This window comes from Stegodyphus dumicola, chromosome 2 (assembly GCF_044657685.1).
Source record: "Stegodyphus dumicola isolate Sdum_Otavi_A_Nest chromosome 2, ASM4465768v1".
Taxonomy (NCBI): Eukaryota; Metazoa; Arthropoda; class Arachnida; order Araneae; family Eresidae; genus Stegodyphus; species Stegodyphus dumicola.
This window is the reverse complement of record NC_140769.1, coordinates 244,421,281-244,437,935: the sequence shown is the minus strand read 5'-3', so window position 1 is coordinate 244,437,935 and position 16,655 is coordinate 244,421,281. Positions and strand designations below refer to the sequence as shown.

At 32.7% G+C, this 16,655-nt stretch overlaps 1 protein-coding gene across 1 annotated transcript in view; it reads right to left on the bottom strand.

Annotated features, from left to right (window-relative positions):
• Nucleotides 1-16,655, bottom strand: part of Sulf1 (Extracellular sulfatase Sulf1) — a 178,576-nt gene that overhangs the window by 53,731 nt on the left and 108,190 nt on the right. Inside the window, exons 5-7 of the mRNA XM_085811969.1 lie at nucleotides 12,879-13,089; nucleotides 11,485-11,595; nucleotides 11,034-11,184 (exon numbers count right to left, since the gene is read on the bottom strand). Coding sequence (XP_085668095.1) covers nucleotides 11,034-11,184; nucleotides 11,485-11,595; nucleotides 12,879-13,089 — 473 coding nt within the window. The remainder of the gene's footprint in view (nucleotides 1-11,033; nucleotides 11,185-11,484; nucleotides 11,596-12,878; nucleotides 13,090-16,655) is intronic.

The window sequence follows — 16,655 nt, the reverse complement described above, 5'->3', positions numbered from 1 at the left end:
GTAGTACCAAGTGCGAGGAGGTAACGCCATCTATCGGCAAAAATAATTGAATTAAGACAGTAGAATTTTAAAGGCATTAGGAAGGACTGGATTGGACTTCAAATCATTAACTAAACTTTCTAAATCTTTGTGAATGTGAAAAGCCTCAAGAAAATCCAATTCGCCTATGGAAGAAGCCTTTTGGATGATTTTTGCAGACCCAAAATCAAAATTATGGTTAAAAGTCCAGCTATGATACGCTATTGAAGACTTGTTAATTTCCCCTTTTTTGACATAAGATTCATGTTCCTTGATACGAAACTTCAACGCTCTTTTTGTTTGGCCAATATATCTTAAACCACACTGACATGATATACTATAAATTCCCCAAGAATTCAAGACAGAAACGCAATCTTTTAGAATCGAAGGGTGAATTTTATTAATAGGGGAGAAACCGACTTGAAAATTGAATTTCTGGAGAATCCGTGCAATTTTATAGCTAACAGAAGGATAAAATGGAAGCACGACAAGGTCATTGATATTATTTCTAACAGTAGAATGTCTTCTTTGATGGGAATCTGAAAATTTTTTGACGGCTTTATCAATAATCACGGGAGAAAATCCACGGTCAATCGCAACTGCTCTCAAATAATTAAGTTCATTGGTAAGCAAAGATTCAGAGGAACAAACTTTTAGCGCGCGGAAAACATAATAGTAAAAAGAAGCCATTTTTTGCTTAACAGGGTGGCATGACTTGGCATGGGGTGGTAAACAAACTGCAAAGGGTTTACGGTACACAGTGGTGCTAAAATCGGTTTCATTGCGGATTATAAGAATATCGAGGAAGGGGAGGGAATTGTTGGATTCAATTTCAAGAGTGAATTGGATGGCTGGATCAATTGAATTCATAATAGATAGAATCTCGGATAAATCCTCTTTATAACCGTCAAAAAGTGCGAAAGTGTCGTCAACATACCGAATCCAAAGACGAAAAGATAATTTATCAAATAATTTCATCTCAAAATAGTGCATATAAATGTCAGCAAGTACCGGACTGAGAGGATTACCCATAGCCAATCCTTCAACTTGACGAAAATATGCATTTTGGAAAACAAAGTGGGTTTGACTTAGAGAAACTTTAGTAAGCGAAACCAACTCATTAATTTCAGTATGTGTGAAGTGAAATTCCCGAAGCCTAGTTTCAAGACAATTTAGTGCTCCTTCGACCGGAACATTAGTAAACAATGATTTGACATCAAATGAAACCATAATGGAACGAAGTGGGGAAATATTTCTAAGTTTATCAATGACTTCAACAGAATTTTTTACAGTGTGAATATTGTTATCAAGTAGAGGAGAAAATCTGGAAACTAAATATTTGGCCAAAGGATATGAAGCAGTACCTATGTTGGAAACAATTGGTCGAAAAGGAATACCGGTTTTGTGGACTTTTGGAAGAGCATAAAGTCTAGCGCAATTAGTAATAGGTGGAATAAGTGATTTCTTCAACTGAGTTGGCAGAATGTGGGAAGATTTAATAGCACTTTTTACTTTCATGAGGTCCGAAGTTGAAGGATCTTTAGGGATCGAGCAGTATGGGCCTTCATTTATCAATTTAGAGACTCCAGTAATATATGTGTGTTTGTCCATAACAACGATCTGTCCGCCCTTATCAGCTTTAGAGATAATGATATTAGTATCAGAATGAATTTCACGTAAGATCTCATTTTCCTTTTTGCTAAGATTAGAACCCAAAGATTTATTGTTAAAATTAACGTTATGAGTAATTAGGTGGCGGATTGTATCCTTCTGCGTTTCCGAAATTTTGGAGAATTTAAAGGCTTTCTCTATAGGGGCGATGATTTGAGGAATTGAAGGTTTAGATGTCTTTGAAAAGTTGAAATTATATTTTAATACTTTTAACTGATCCTCCGAAAGATTCCTATCGGAGATATTAACGATGGAGTTAACGTTTACAGTGGGAAGATCAGCTAGATAATTGGGACTATCTGACTGGTGTGTGAGTTTTTGGAATTTAGAAATTAGCACATTTTTATGCCGTTGACAAACGGTATCGGTTCTAGACCAGGATGTATGTTCAAATGAGGAAAAATTTTCAGTGGAATTAGCAGTTTTTAAATGGAGGTAATATAATTCAAATTCAATTTTAGATAAACGTTTGCGTGTGTCCCTTATAATGTGACGAAGAAGTGCCAATTTGAATTTATGCAAAATTTTTGAAACGTGAACGGAAGTTTTAAGGCTACATTTCACATGTATAAATTTGGGAATGAAATTTTGATGTTTGCATTTAAGTAGAAACTGTAGATGATTCAAGAATTTCGTATGCTTAAGGCGTAACTTACAAAATCGGTTCCTGTCAGTGGACATATTGTGAAAAGGGCACAAGCAAGAAACATGTGAACAAAAGAAATGTAATTCCGAAAGTCCAAACAAGTAATTACTTATAACATGAAAAAAACACCAATAAATAATGAAGACAATTTTCATCAACAAATGACAAAAACATTCCAAAAGGAGAGAAACATCCAATACTGAAAACCAATAGCCACGTGGAAAGAAGCAACGAAAGTCAAAATCGTGCACGTGGTAAACCGAAAAAATATAGAATTACCTCGAAAATGCCGGTTGATAGCATAAACCAAATCCGAAAAAATGATGGCCACGTGGAAAGAAGTAAATAAAATGGTGCACGTGGTAAAACAATAAACAGTAAAATATTCTCGAAAGTGCCGGTTGATAGCACAAACTAGACTCGAAGAGAAACACGCTAATGTGACAATCAAAAGAATAAAAACAACCTTATATTTAGCGTAACCACGTGTTTCTGTGATTCCTATTTTCTTCTTTCTATGTATTTCTTTCTCCTGATGAGGAGGGACCTTTAGCTGCCCTCGAAATCGATTGAGTGTTTCATTATACCTACGCTAAATATAAGGTTGTTTTTACGATTTTGATTGTCACATTAGCGTGTTTCTCTTCTAGTCTAGTTTGTGCTATCAACCGGCATTTTCGAGAATATTTTACTGTTTATTGTTTTACCACGTGCACCATTTTATTTACTTCTTTCCACGTGGCCATCATTTTTTCGGATTTGGTTTATGCTATCAACCGGCATTTTCGAGGTAATTCTATATTTTTTCGGTTTACCACGTGCACGATTTTGACTTTCGTTGCTTTTTTCCACGTGGCTATTGGTTTTCAGTATTGGATGTTTCTCTCCTTTTGGAATGTTTTTGTCATTTGTTGATGAAAATTGTCTTCATTATTTATTGGTGTTTTTTTCATGTTATAAGTAATTACTTGTTTGGACTTTCGGAATTACATTTCTTTTGTTCACATGTTTCTTGCTTGTGCCCTTTTCACAATATGTCCACTGACAGGAACCGATTTTGTAAGTTACGCCTTAAGCGTACGAAATTCTTGAATCATCTACAGTTTCTACTTAAATGCAAACATCAAAATTTCATTCCCAAATTTATACATGTGAAATGTAGCCTTAAAACTTCCGTTCACGTTTCAAAAATTTTGCATAAATTCAAATTGGCACTTCTTCGTCACATTATAAGGGACACACGCAAACGTTTATCTAAAATTGAATTTGAATTATATTACCTCCATTTAAAAATTGCTAATTCCACTGAAAATTTTTCCTCATTTGAACATACATCCTGGTCTAGAACCGATACCGTTTGTCAACGGCATAAAAATGTGCTCATTTCTAAATTCCAAAAACTCACACACCAGTCAGATAGTCCCAATTATCTAGCTGATCTTCCCACTGTAAACGTTAACTCCATCGTTAATATCTCCGATAGGAATCTTTCGGAGGATCAGTAATAAGTATTAAAATATAATTTCAACTTTTCAAAGACATCTAAACCTTCAATTCCTCAAATCATCGCCCCTATAGAGAAAGCCTTTAAATTCTCCAAAATTTCGGAAACGCAGAAGGATACAATCCGCCACCTAATTACTCATAACGTTAATTTGAACAATAAATCTTTGGGTTCTAATCTTAGCAAAAAGGAAAATGAGATCTTACGTGAAATTCATTCTGATACTAATATCATTATCTCTAAAGCTGATAAGGGCGGACAGATCGTTGTTATGGACAAACACACATATATTACTGGAGTCTCTAAATTGATAAATGAAGGCCCATACTGCTCGATCCCTAAAGATCCTTCAACTTCGGACCTCATGAAAGTAAAAAGTGCTATTAAATCTTCCCACATTCTGCCAACTCAGTTGAAGAAATCACTTATTCCGCCTATTACTAATTGCGCTAGACTTTATGCTCTTCCAAAAGTCCACAAAACCGGTATTCCTTTTCGACCAATTGTTTCCAACATAGGTACTGCTTCATATCCTTTGGCCAAATATTTAGTTTCCAGATTTTCTCCTCTACTTGATAACAATATTCACACTGTAAAAAATTCTGTTGAAGTCATTGATAAACTTAGAAATATTTCCCCACTTCGTTCCATTATGGTTTCATTTGATGTCAAATCATTGTTTACTAATGTTCCGGTCGAAGGAGCACTAAATTGTCTTGAAACTAGGCTTCAGGAATTTCATTTCACACATACTGAAATTAATGAGTTGGTTTCGCTTACTAAAGTTTCTCTAAGTCAAACCCACTTTGTTTTCCAAAATGCATATTTTCGTCAAGTTGAAGGATTGGCTATGGGTAATCCTCTCAGTCCGGTACTTGCTGACATTTATATGCACTATTTTGAGATGAAATTATTTGATAAATTATCTTTTCGTCTTTGGATTCGGTATGTTGACGACACTTTCGCACTTTTTGACGGTTATAAAGAGGATTTATCCGAGATTCTATCTATTATGAATTCAATTGATCCAGCCATCCAATTCACTCTTGAAATTGAATCCAACAATTCCCTCCCCTTCCTCGATATTCTTATAATCCGCAATGAAACCGATTTTAGCACCACTGTGTACCGTAAACCCTTTGCAGTTTGTTTACCACCCCATGCCAAGTCATGCCACCCTGTTAAGCAAAAAATGGCTTCTTTTTACTATTATGTTTTCCGCGCGCTAAAAGTTTGTTCCTCTGAATCTTTGCTTACCAATGAACTTAATTATTTGAGAGCAGTTGCGATTGACCGTGGATTTTCTCCCGTGATTATTGATAAAGCCGTCAAAAAATTTTCAGATTCCCATCAAAGAAGACATTCTACTGTTAGAAATAATATCAATGACCTTGTCGTGCTTCCATTTTATCCTTCTGTTAGCTATAAAATTGCACGGATTCTCCAGAAATTCAATTTTCAAGTCGGTTTCTCCCCTATTAATAAAATTCACCCTTCGATTCTAAAAGATTGCGTTTCTGTCTTGAATTCTTGGGGAATTTATAGTATATCATGTCAGTGTGGTTTAAGATATATTGGCCAAACAAAAAGAGCGTTGAAGTTTCGTATCAAGGAACATGAATCTTATGTCAAAAAAGGGGAAATTAACAAGTCTTCAATAGCGTATCATAGCTGGACTTTTAACCATAATTTTGATTTTGGGTCTGCAAAAATCATCCAAAAGGCTTCTTCCATAGGCGAATTGGATTTTCTTGAGGCTTTTCACATTCACAAAGATTTAGAAAGTTTAGTTAATGATTTGAAGTCCAATCCAGTCCTTCCTAATGCCTTTAAAATTCTACTGTCTTAATTCAATTATTTTTGCCGATAGATGGCGTTACCTCCTCGCACTTGGTACTACCAGAGGGTATAAAAATCCGTTCAGTGGTTGCTTTCCATTATTTGAAGTTCAGATTTTGAGCGTGATGTGCATTTGCCCCTCGCTCCCTATTTTAACTTCGCTAATATTTCTTTATGCTTGATCAGACAGCCTGGCTCAGTAAAAGTAGGCGGCCAGTGCAACTCTGATTAAAATCTAGTTATAACCACGTGCAGTGCTGATAAGCACCACGTGTTTCTGTGATTCCTATTTTCTTCTTTCTATGTATTTCTTTCTCCTGATGAGGAGGGACCTTTAGCTGCCCTCGAAATCGATTGAGTGTTTCATTATACCTACGCTAAATATAAGGTTGTTTTTACGATTTTGAAAGTGCTTATCTACCAATAGGAGTTGAAATTGGAAAAATTATCAATTTGTTAATAAAAATTCTTGCTAGAGGGCAGACAAGCTTTTCGAAATGAAAATAGCCCTTAAATTAATAAAAGAATAGGTATGGCCTGAAAACAGCTATATTAAATAATAAAATTAATAATTTAACTGAATGTCTGTTCCAATGAAGAGAAAAATTGAGGCAGTAGAAGAAAACTATGTTATATTTTTACATTAGATCAACTGAATTAGCCATCCATCAGTTACCTCAGAATTTAAGTAAAAATTTCATTATCTAATTCAAACAATCTAAAATAAGAGGTAAATGCCAGCTTTTTTTAAAGAATTTTTAATGATAGTATTTGGAATAAGATTGCTTTGTAAGATTTTAATGAACTAAAGTATTTCTTCTTGGAGGAGGTCTGCATTATTACAGATTCTTTTAATTGCAGAATTTGTGCATTAATGGTATTGCTAATGACTTTTTTTAGAAATATTAGAAAACCAGTTTGTAAGTTTTAGTGTATGAAAATTGAAGTCTCTGCATTTGTCAAATATTTTAATAAGCTTGTAATTAAGAATTTGAAGATCTAGGTAAACAATATCATCTTGAACTGCATTAGTGGCATTAAGTTTAAGGCAAGTAGGGTAATATTTGCATTTTTTAGTCTGTTAAGTACTAGAATATTTGCCTTTTCTAGTACATCATCAATATACCTAAACATGTGTTCACAATATTTTCATTCTTCAAGATCAAATGAACGTACAAACTTAAATTCTTGTGTGAAAAGGAATAACCAATATATATAAAATTTTGCAGCTCAATCCGCAAAATTCTTGACCACTTAGGTCTCTCTAATTCATGTTGTCTTGCTGCTTTAAATATATATATATTTAACAAACATTCTCAATTCATAAAAGCAAATTTAAATTAATTAAATTTTAAGTAATGAAATTTAATAGCAAACAAATAAATGATTATTCTAATTTTCCTTACTTTGGGCCAGTATTTAGTAAAGTTTTGATTAAGCCTATTGAAATTCAGTTTTAATAAATTAAGACTTACAATAAATTTTAAAAAAATTTATTTTTTTTTAAATTAAAATTAAATTTATTTGATTTTACTTCAAAAATTTTTTCGTACTTTATTTCAAAAACATTTTTATTTTTTTACAATCCTTAATAGTTTGCAACCATTTTTTCACATAACATCACATTTTTACAATACTTCACAGTTAGCAACATTTTTGCAACAGAACACATTTTACATTACTTAAAAGTTTACAGAATAGGTTTTTAAAACAGCAGCTTAACACTCAACCTTGTATTTATAAAGTTAGCAGAAACACACTACTTAACATCACTTAGTTTGGGAAATGCACCTCCACTCTCCAAGTTGGTAAGTTAAATTAAAACTTACTCGTTACTTGCCTTTTTAGTACTATTTATGTATTTTTATAGATAATATCTAGTTTCTTTTTTATTTATATGCATAATTTGTGTCAGGGAAGTTTTCTGTAGGCAAGAGTTTCTAAATTACTTTGGTTTTTCTGAAAAATTTGGTTTTCTACTCTTAATTGACCTTTTTTCAATTTTAATTCTAGTCATTTACTTGCTAATTTCTCAAATTCCACTTGTTTAAATTTCCTTTTAGTAATTCACAACATTTGGTTTTACTTTTGGTTTTGACTTTTAACCCTTGCCTATATGGATGATGAAACACGAATTGAATTATTGAAGAGTTAGGTTTGGAAGTAACTTCCCCTTGATAAGTCTGTCTCCAACCTGCTCAACAATTATTCACTTATGCATTTTTATTAATTTGTAAGAATTAAAAATTTTTTGGAATTATATATTTATTCTTAGATTTTGATACTTGCACTTGATTTACATGTGCTCTGAGAATTTAAATGACATTGTAGATTAGTTCACAGCAATAATTAATTGTTTATTTGTTTGCAATTAAATTTCACTGTTTAAAATTTAATTAACTTGAAATTTGCTTTTACGAATTGAGAATGTTTGTTAAATTCAAATTTCATTCCTTGCGGCAATGGCGCAAAATAATTATTTAAATTTGATTTAACATTTATTCTTTTTGAAACATTATAAATATAATATTGAATGAACAATATATATACACTGCTTGACATTGAAAATACAACACCAAGAAGGAGTGGTCAGAAAGTGATGAAATTTGGAAAAAAGAGAGAGACAGCAAGCAGCAATAAGTGATCTTTATTTCAAAATGATAGTCAGAATACAGAGCGAGAACGGTGTCGGCTCAATAGGGTGTAGGACCACAGCAGACAGCTATGCATGAAAAAACACGTCTAGGCATAGAGTCAATAAGAGTGCAGATGGTGTCCTGAGGGACGGCTCTCCATTCCCTTTCAAGCATTTGCCACAGTTAGTCTTCTGAACGAGGCAGGGGCAGAGTCTGCAAACGGCGTCCAATGACATCCCACACATGTTTGATTGGTGACAGGTCAGGAGAGTGGCCAGGAAAGTATCTGCATACCTTGCAGAGCATGTTGGCAGATGCGAGCACTATCTGGTCGGGCGTTATCCTGCTGAACAATTGCATTAGGCAGCCCCTGAAGGTAAGAGATTGCAACCAGCCACAGTACATTATCCAAGTATCGTTGGGTCGTCATAGTGCTCTGAAAACAAACTAGAGGTGACCTGGAATCGTAGGCAAGAGTGCCCCAAACCATTATGTCACGTCGTTGTGCGGTGGGGGATTCGACAGTTACTGCCGGATTAGATCTGTCTCCACGTCAATGCCACACACATATGTGGCAACTGTCACTGGATAAACAGAAGCTGTTTACGTGTTTCATCTCAGAACACGACATTTTGCCATTCTGTCATCCACATCGCTCCAGTCCGGCACTATTCTAAACGTTGGCGTCTACGCTGTGGGGTCAATGGCAGTCTTCTTAACGGACGCTGTGAGTTCAGGCCACGTTCAACCAATGGACGGGAAATGGTTCTGATCAACCCGGAAATATGAAGGGTATCTTGCACATGCTGCAGAATAGCGGTACAAGTGACTTGCGGGACCACCACAACTTGTGAGTGGATGCGTCAATCCATGCGTGCTGACGTCACTCTGGCTGCACCTGCACCCCTCCTTCTTTACACATTTTCTTGTTCCAACCATGTTCATCATAGTCAATGCACTGTGCTCGCATCCATGTGGGTATCAGCTGAGATTTGACGTAAGGACAAACCCGCCCTTCTCATTCTGATCACCATATCCCTCATAAAATCTATCTGCTGGAAGTGCTTTTGTTGATGGTGGCCTGGCTTTCTCTCCTATTACACATATCCTTCGGGACAAAAACCAACTTTCTTTGATAATTTGTCTGGCAGAAATAACTACACGAATATTACCCGTTCTTCATGTTCCTTCCCTTATATCTTACTTCACGTGCGTCGGAGAGTTGCGCATTTCACATCATTCGCATAACTCAGTGATGTGCATCTACTCTAAAATTTGCATAAATTTCTGACCACTGCTTCTTGGTGTTGCATTTTCAATGTCGAGCAGTGTATATAAGTATTAAGTAACTATATATACATACAGTACAAAGTCCAAAATCCAGATATCCAATATCTGGATTTCTAAAATGATATAATACCCAGACTTCTGGACCACCAGGAAATTTTTTTATAAAAAGGGAGAAAGAATTAGATTCCAACATTAGTGTTTCACTTTAATATATGCTAGAGCATACGTAGTAAACATGTTTTTATAATAAAGTATATGGAGAGTCTCCTAATTCTTAATTTGAGTTTGGCACTAAATAAAACACCTTTGTGTTGAAGAAACATAGTCAGTTATTAGTTTAAATCTATATGATCAATAATTTGCTGGCTCTGTAGCCGACATTTTGCTTGCTCAAACTGAAAACTTCTACCAAAGATTATGGCTGATTTTACCCCTACTGAATAACTTATATCCCTGATGCCAAGTTGGCAATAATTTGTTATTATTTTTGTTTTTATCACCATGTGACTATCAGCTCATATCAACTTGAAAAATGCCTCATGCAGTGATGCCTAAAACACTTTTTTTTTTATAATACTAGAAAATGAACACCAAACAGCATGACAACCTTTTATTTTGTCATGACGCTTGGTGGTGATTACAGACTTTAGCCAACTGCACAGCAAAGGCAAAAAATAGATTTTATAAATGATATTCATATGTCAAATGATTGGTTAAAGTAAATGAGGGAATTTATTTATTTGGGACCCAGATAAGTCTGAAGCATATGTCAGAAACAGATGTAATTATAATAAATAGCTAAACTAATGTAATTCAGACTTAACTTCTACAGTCCATGACAGAAGCAAGACGAAATTTAGCAGAATGTCATCTCTTTATTTGGAAATCCCATAATACATCACCAATAGAGTATAATGTAGCTAAGCATTCAGCTATGTTAAAATGAAACACTGCTTGAAATCTGTTGCATGGTTCTAAATGCAGAAAATATTGCAAGCAAGTGAAGATAAAGAGGTTACTGAGAATGGAAAAAATCACGATTCGCAATTTGGAGAAAATTCCAAAAACGGGCATTACTTCAGTGGGCAATTACAAAAATTTTATAACTGAGAAAGAAATTGTGTTAAGTAACTTAATTACATTGAAAGAAATATTTAATAACATAAACGAATAAATATGAAACCTTTTTTTTTTCCTTCAAATTTTGATTCCCTTAAAATAAAAAAAATAAAAAAAAAGTTTTACTGTTTCATAAACAGCTATTTCAAACTTTTAATTTTAGAATTTCTACATGTCATCGTATTAGATTTAAAATAAAGATAAAAAAATCCAAAAATTCCAAAATCTGGAACTGTCGAAGTCCTGATGAGTCTGGATCGCAGACTTTGTATTGCATATAGTAAGTACAGCAATTTTGGCTTAAATTTACCTTTTCTACAGCATCATCTACAGACTGAAGAGTTTGTAACCTCTTTGTATGCAGTACATCTGTAAATTTCACATGAATTGGTTCCATTTTACCAGTGTTACGTAATAGCCATTGTTTATCTGGATTAGGTGCAAAATTCCAACTTGGTGTTCTAGAGAGAAATTTCAAAGTTATCTTGTGTGTATATCAATCAACAAATTAATTTAAAGCAATAACAATAGGAAGGAATTGATTTGGAAAATGTCATCTGAATAAAATATCTGATCAATCAAGTTCATAAGAGGGTCTAACAGAAAGGAATAAGAAAACAATACTGTACACAAAAACTGCAATATTATAGAAAATATCCTATTTAGAGAAACATTTTGGAATTAAAAAATCACTCATTGCTAAAAAATGATCACAGTTTATGACAAGTTTTAGTAACAACTGTTGTTACATTAATACTCACCTGTGGGTAGTGACATTTTGAAAAAGGTGTTGAAACTGAGGAGCTGCATCTTCAGGACCATGTGGTGATGGAAAGGATAATACCATCATGACTGGTTTATTAACAAAATGTCTGAAATATTAAAAATTAATCTAGTGCATCCAAGTAATAAAACTTCCTTCATTAAATAATTTCAATACAACAAAAATAAAGAAAATTCTCAGACTTAAGTTTAGATTTTTCTCATTTATCAAGTAAACATAATCATTTTTTTCATTCCTACTCCTGTCTTTTGAACCAGAGCTTATCACAGAGACTCATTTTAAGTAAATAATACACTTTCTGAGATCATATTTTTAGTAACCAGCTGCTGCTTTTTTTTTTTTTTTTTTTCTTGATACACTGATTAAAAGCAGAGATATGACAGTTTCTCTGAACAATGCTGAAGAAAAGGAAGTAGATATCCACCATATAAAAGAAGATTATGGGATAAAATTAACAGGCATTATTTTCATTTTATAGATTATCTCTGAACTAGATTATTTTAAGAATTCCAATGTACATCGCTACCCCAATGGAGAATACTTGATCGCTACCCAATTCCTTAGTTTGAAGATTTTCATTATATTTTAGAAAACACAAATATTTTCTCTAAAATTGATTTATTCAAAGTTTATATTCAAAATCTAGTTGCAGATGAAGACAAATGTAAAACAGCTACTGACACTCCTTTTGGTTTGTACGAATTTAATGTAACAAGTTTCAGTTTAAAAAATGCTCCTACAACATTCCGATGATTTATTCATGTAGTCTTTTGAGGATTAGAATTCGTTTTTCCCTATTTAGATGACATACTTATTGCATACAGTACTCATGAAGAACAGGAAAATCATCTTAAATTAGTAGTTTTCATATAGCACATTAGTTAATTAAGAAAAGTTAATTCCATTTACAAACACCTTCAAGTTTTAATACTAATAATTATGCAAAATTAGGTAAAACAACACCCTTATCTTGTTGAAGATTTTGAACAAAACACTATCACTTTTAAGGCTGATACCACACAGGCTCCTCTTCTTCAGGAACCAAAAAAGAAAAAAAAAATCTTCAAAAGAGAAACAATGATGACTGAATATATATATATATATATATAAAGTAAAAAGGAAATTCTTCATATCGGTGTGGGGGGGAATGGGCAAGGCAAACTTAATACATTCATTACCATATTTGGCTTCGATTTAAACACAATTCTCATCATATAAATACAGTCATCAATGCTTTTTCATTAGTGAAGAGGAACTGAATTTGAAATCGATAGCATTTTATCCAAAATCTGTGCTGAGATAAAGCTGCTGTTTTGTTAATTTTTAGTTTTACATTGGCATATTTCTTTTCAAATTTGATGTAATAATTACCTTTTAGATCGACGAAGGAAATTGATACTATCATTAGCTATCAGGTCTGGGTAATAATCCTTGAAGTAATTATCTCCATGTTTGATCTTATTACCATTGACATTGATTGAGTAATTGTAAAATCTTGAATTTCTGATTAAAGCAACCCATTCACGCCAGCCAGGAGGAATATAGGAACCATTGTATTCATTTAAGTATTTCCCAAAATAAGCTGTCAAACAAAAGTATTATTTTTAAGATATGAATAACTCCTTAAACTTTTTCAAAACTCTACAAATACTAAGAGTGGAAATTGTTAACTGTTAAATACATTTTGTAAAATATATTTAAATATTTTTTAATATTATAGATCAGAAATTTGAAAAAAAAAATATTAACAATTAATATTAATGTTATACAAAATGCTGTTAAATTAATTAAATAGTAAGTAAGAGATAAAATTACACAGAATTAATATTCTTCTATAGTGGTAAACTTACTAACAGAGAAGCACAAAATAATATATTTCAATTTTTTTAAATCAAAATAACAAAGTTCGAACATTTTAACAATTTAATGATGTGTGAATTTTGTCATGTTAATTTACTGTTACTTCAATTTTGGTTTAAAAAAAATATATTTCTGCTTTTCTAATAAATTTACCACAGGATATTAATTCTGTATAATTCATCTGTTTCTTGATTATATATAATGGGGGAAAATAAGGTATTAAATATAAAAAACTTTAAAAGTGCTACAATAATGTGTAAATATAAACAAATTAGGTTAAAAAAATCTTTTGGAACTACTCTTATATATTCCCTTGCTTGGCAACAAATTTCTTGCCAAATACTCCACGGTGTTATATTACTATCTAAATTTTTTGTCTACATTTCATGTCTCCAAAAACCATGTTTTGAACACACAACTTAAGCTAAAAAACGAAACAAAAAAAAATTAGATAGCAAAAACGTAAAGTTTCTAACCAAAAATATTTGACAAGAATCGATGTACACAGCGATATGTTTTAACTTAAAAAAACATCTACGAATTGCACAATCTAGGCAGCAAAGGAATCTACGAACTATGCACACCTCGCTTTAATAAATTAACATAACAATAAATTTCAAAGAATACCATGTACACAGCATCTACAAATTGCACAATCTAGGCATTGTGTACAACAGAAATTCATAGTAAAAAAACAATGAACATAACATTCTACAAAATAAAAACTATAAAATAAAATGCACTTACCATAATGGATGCTTCTTCGGACAGCAGAACGTAGCTTTAACATGCTGCCGTGCACTCTCTATGGTATTTATATCAGACTCGCTATCCACAAAATTCGGTTACAGCCGAAAACATTGCGGCAAAAACATCGCGGACGAAAACGTCGCGGAGAAAACAACGCAAGGCGAAAACGTTGTGCTAAAAAACATCGTGGGAGAAAACATCGCAGTTCTAAAACATCGTCGTCGAAAATAAAGCGGTTCAAAAACATCGCAGTTTAAAAACATCGTCGTTGAAAATATCGTGGTAAAAAATAAAGTATCTACAAATCATCGCATGACGATAACATCGCAGACATGCTTTTTTCAGGCATGCTTTAATAAGTGTAAATGGATATTCCCATAATGATTTGTGAGCGCAAGATGGAAAGAAGGATAATTTTTACTTTCATATTTTTTATTAATTAATAAATTTTTGCTGAGAAAATAAAAAGGAAACTTAAGCATAAAAAATTAATGCAACTTATAGCACTTAATAGAATTTTAAACAGACATAGTTAACTAACAAAGGCCATTAATAAATCATTTTTATAAAGTTTTTACTGGTAATATTTCATGAAAAGTATAATCTAATCTAATAAATAAATCATTTTTATAAAGTTTTTACTGGTAATATTTCATGAAAAGTATAATCTATATAAGTTACATTTAATTTTCTATGCTTAAGTTTCCTTCTTACGTTTTCAGCAAAAATTTATTAGTTAATAAAATATGTGAAAGTAAAATTTATCCTTCTTTACACCTTGCGCTCACAAATCATTATGGGAATATCCATTTACAATTATTAAAACCTGAAAAAAGCATGTCTGCGATGTTATCGTCATGCGATGATTTGTAGATACTTTATTTTTTACCACGATATTTTCGACGACGATGTTTTTAAACTGCGATGTTTTTGAACCGCTTTATTTTCTACGACGATGTTTTGTACCACGATGTTTTAGAACTGCGATGTTTTCTCCCACGATGTTTTGTAGCACGACGTTTTCACCTTGCGTTGTTTTCTCCGCGACGTTTTCGTCCACGATGTTTTTGCCGCGATGTTATCGGCGGACACCCAAAATTCATACTATGATTCACAAATAAATGTTCAAAACCTTCTTTTCCTAAATCCTTGTAATATCTCCAGCCATCCGAAAATATAGTTGTACAACGCTCAATCCACTCTTTAATACACTGCATCAGCATTTCCTTACTTCTATCATGCACAGCCACTAAAAATAATCTCCCAGACCCTCTTGCAACCACGTCTCTCATTGCAACATAGGCCATTTCAAAACACGCACGACACGAACCAACGAGCAATTAAACCACTCCAGCAAAACAGTTTTCAACGTCAAAAGGATTGCCATACAACACGCAATCGTGCCAAAACCCAGCATGGAACACATATCGCCACATTTGGTGATCTTAGGGCGCATATAAGAGTAGAGCCAATTTTTTAGAACACCCCATAATTAAGAGAATATGCTAAGAAACTATCAAAGCAAACACAAGAAGAAATACAAAAACATTAAAAACAGAAATTTTACCATGTAAAATAAACAACAACAACAAAATAATAATAATTGTGAACAGGATTAAGATAGATAAAATCTTACCCATAGGGATAAAATTTCTTAATTTTAAATCTGTTTCTCTTTTTTTAAACTCTTATTGGATAAATCCAAACTGACAAAAATTGTTAAACATTAAGGTAATTAAACCTAACAATAATTAAAATTCATCCAGAAATAGTTTAACTGCTGAAATGACCAATTTTCATCTTAGTGAAGAGAAAAATAAAAATGTATAGCCTTGCTGATAAAACAAAAAGCTTAAATCATTAAATTTATTATGTAATTGATGATGAATCAGATTACAGATTATGTTATGTTGAATGAGGTTATACAGTCAAAAGTCGTTAATCCGGACTCGTCGGGACTTCGGCGATTCCGGATTATCGATTTTTCCGGATTATAGATCATCAGTTTAAATCTGGTAAGATTAATCTGTCATGCAGAAATTACAAAATTGAAAATATGAAACCGTAATTTATGAAATAAAGAACAATTATGATCTAAAGTGTATCAAAATTTACAAAAAAAAAAAAAAAAAAAAAAGCTTAATATTTATTTGTTTACTTTATTAAACATTTCTCTCAATGTAAGTTGTTTAAGTTGCTTCATTTTATGTGATAATACTTTCTCTTTAATTCTATAAAAAGACATAATTTCTTGTTCAGTTACAAAGTTCCGCTGTTCAAGTTCCGTTAATTGCTGTGCCGAGAATACCGACTAACTTGTCAATCGAAATTTTTTCGTTTTCACTAACCTCTCTGTCACATTCTTCATGTCTTTATCCATTTTTTGCAGCAATTCCACTTTTTGTTTGTTGGACATCGAAACATACTTTCGTTTTGTAGATCCTTTGGAAGTTCCAGCATCGGAAATTCTATTTGACATAATCCAAAGTTCAAGTTTACTTTTATAAAATTGCTCTTACAGTCTGCAAAAAATAATAA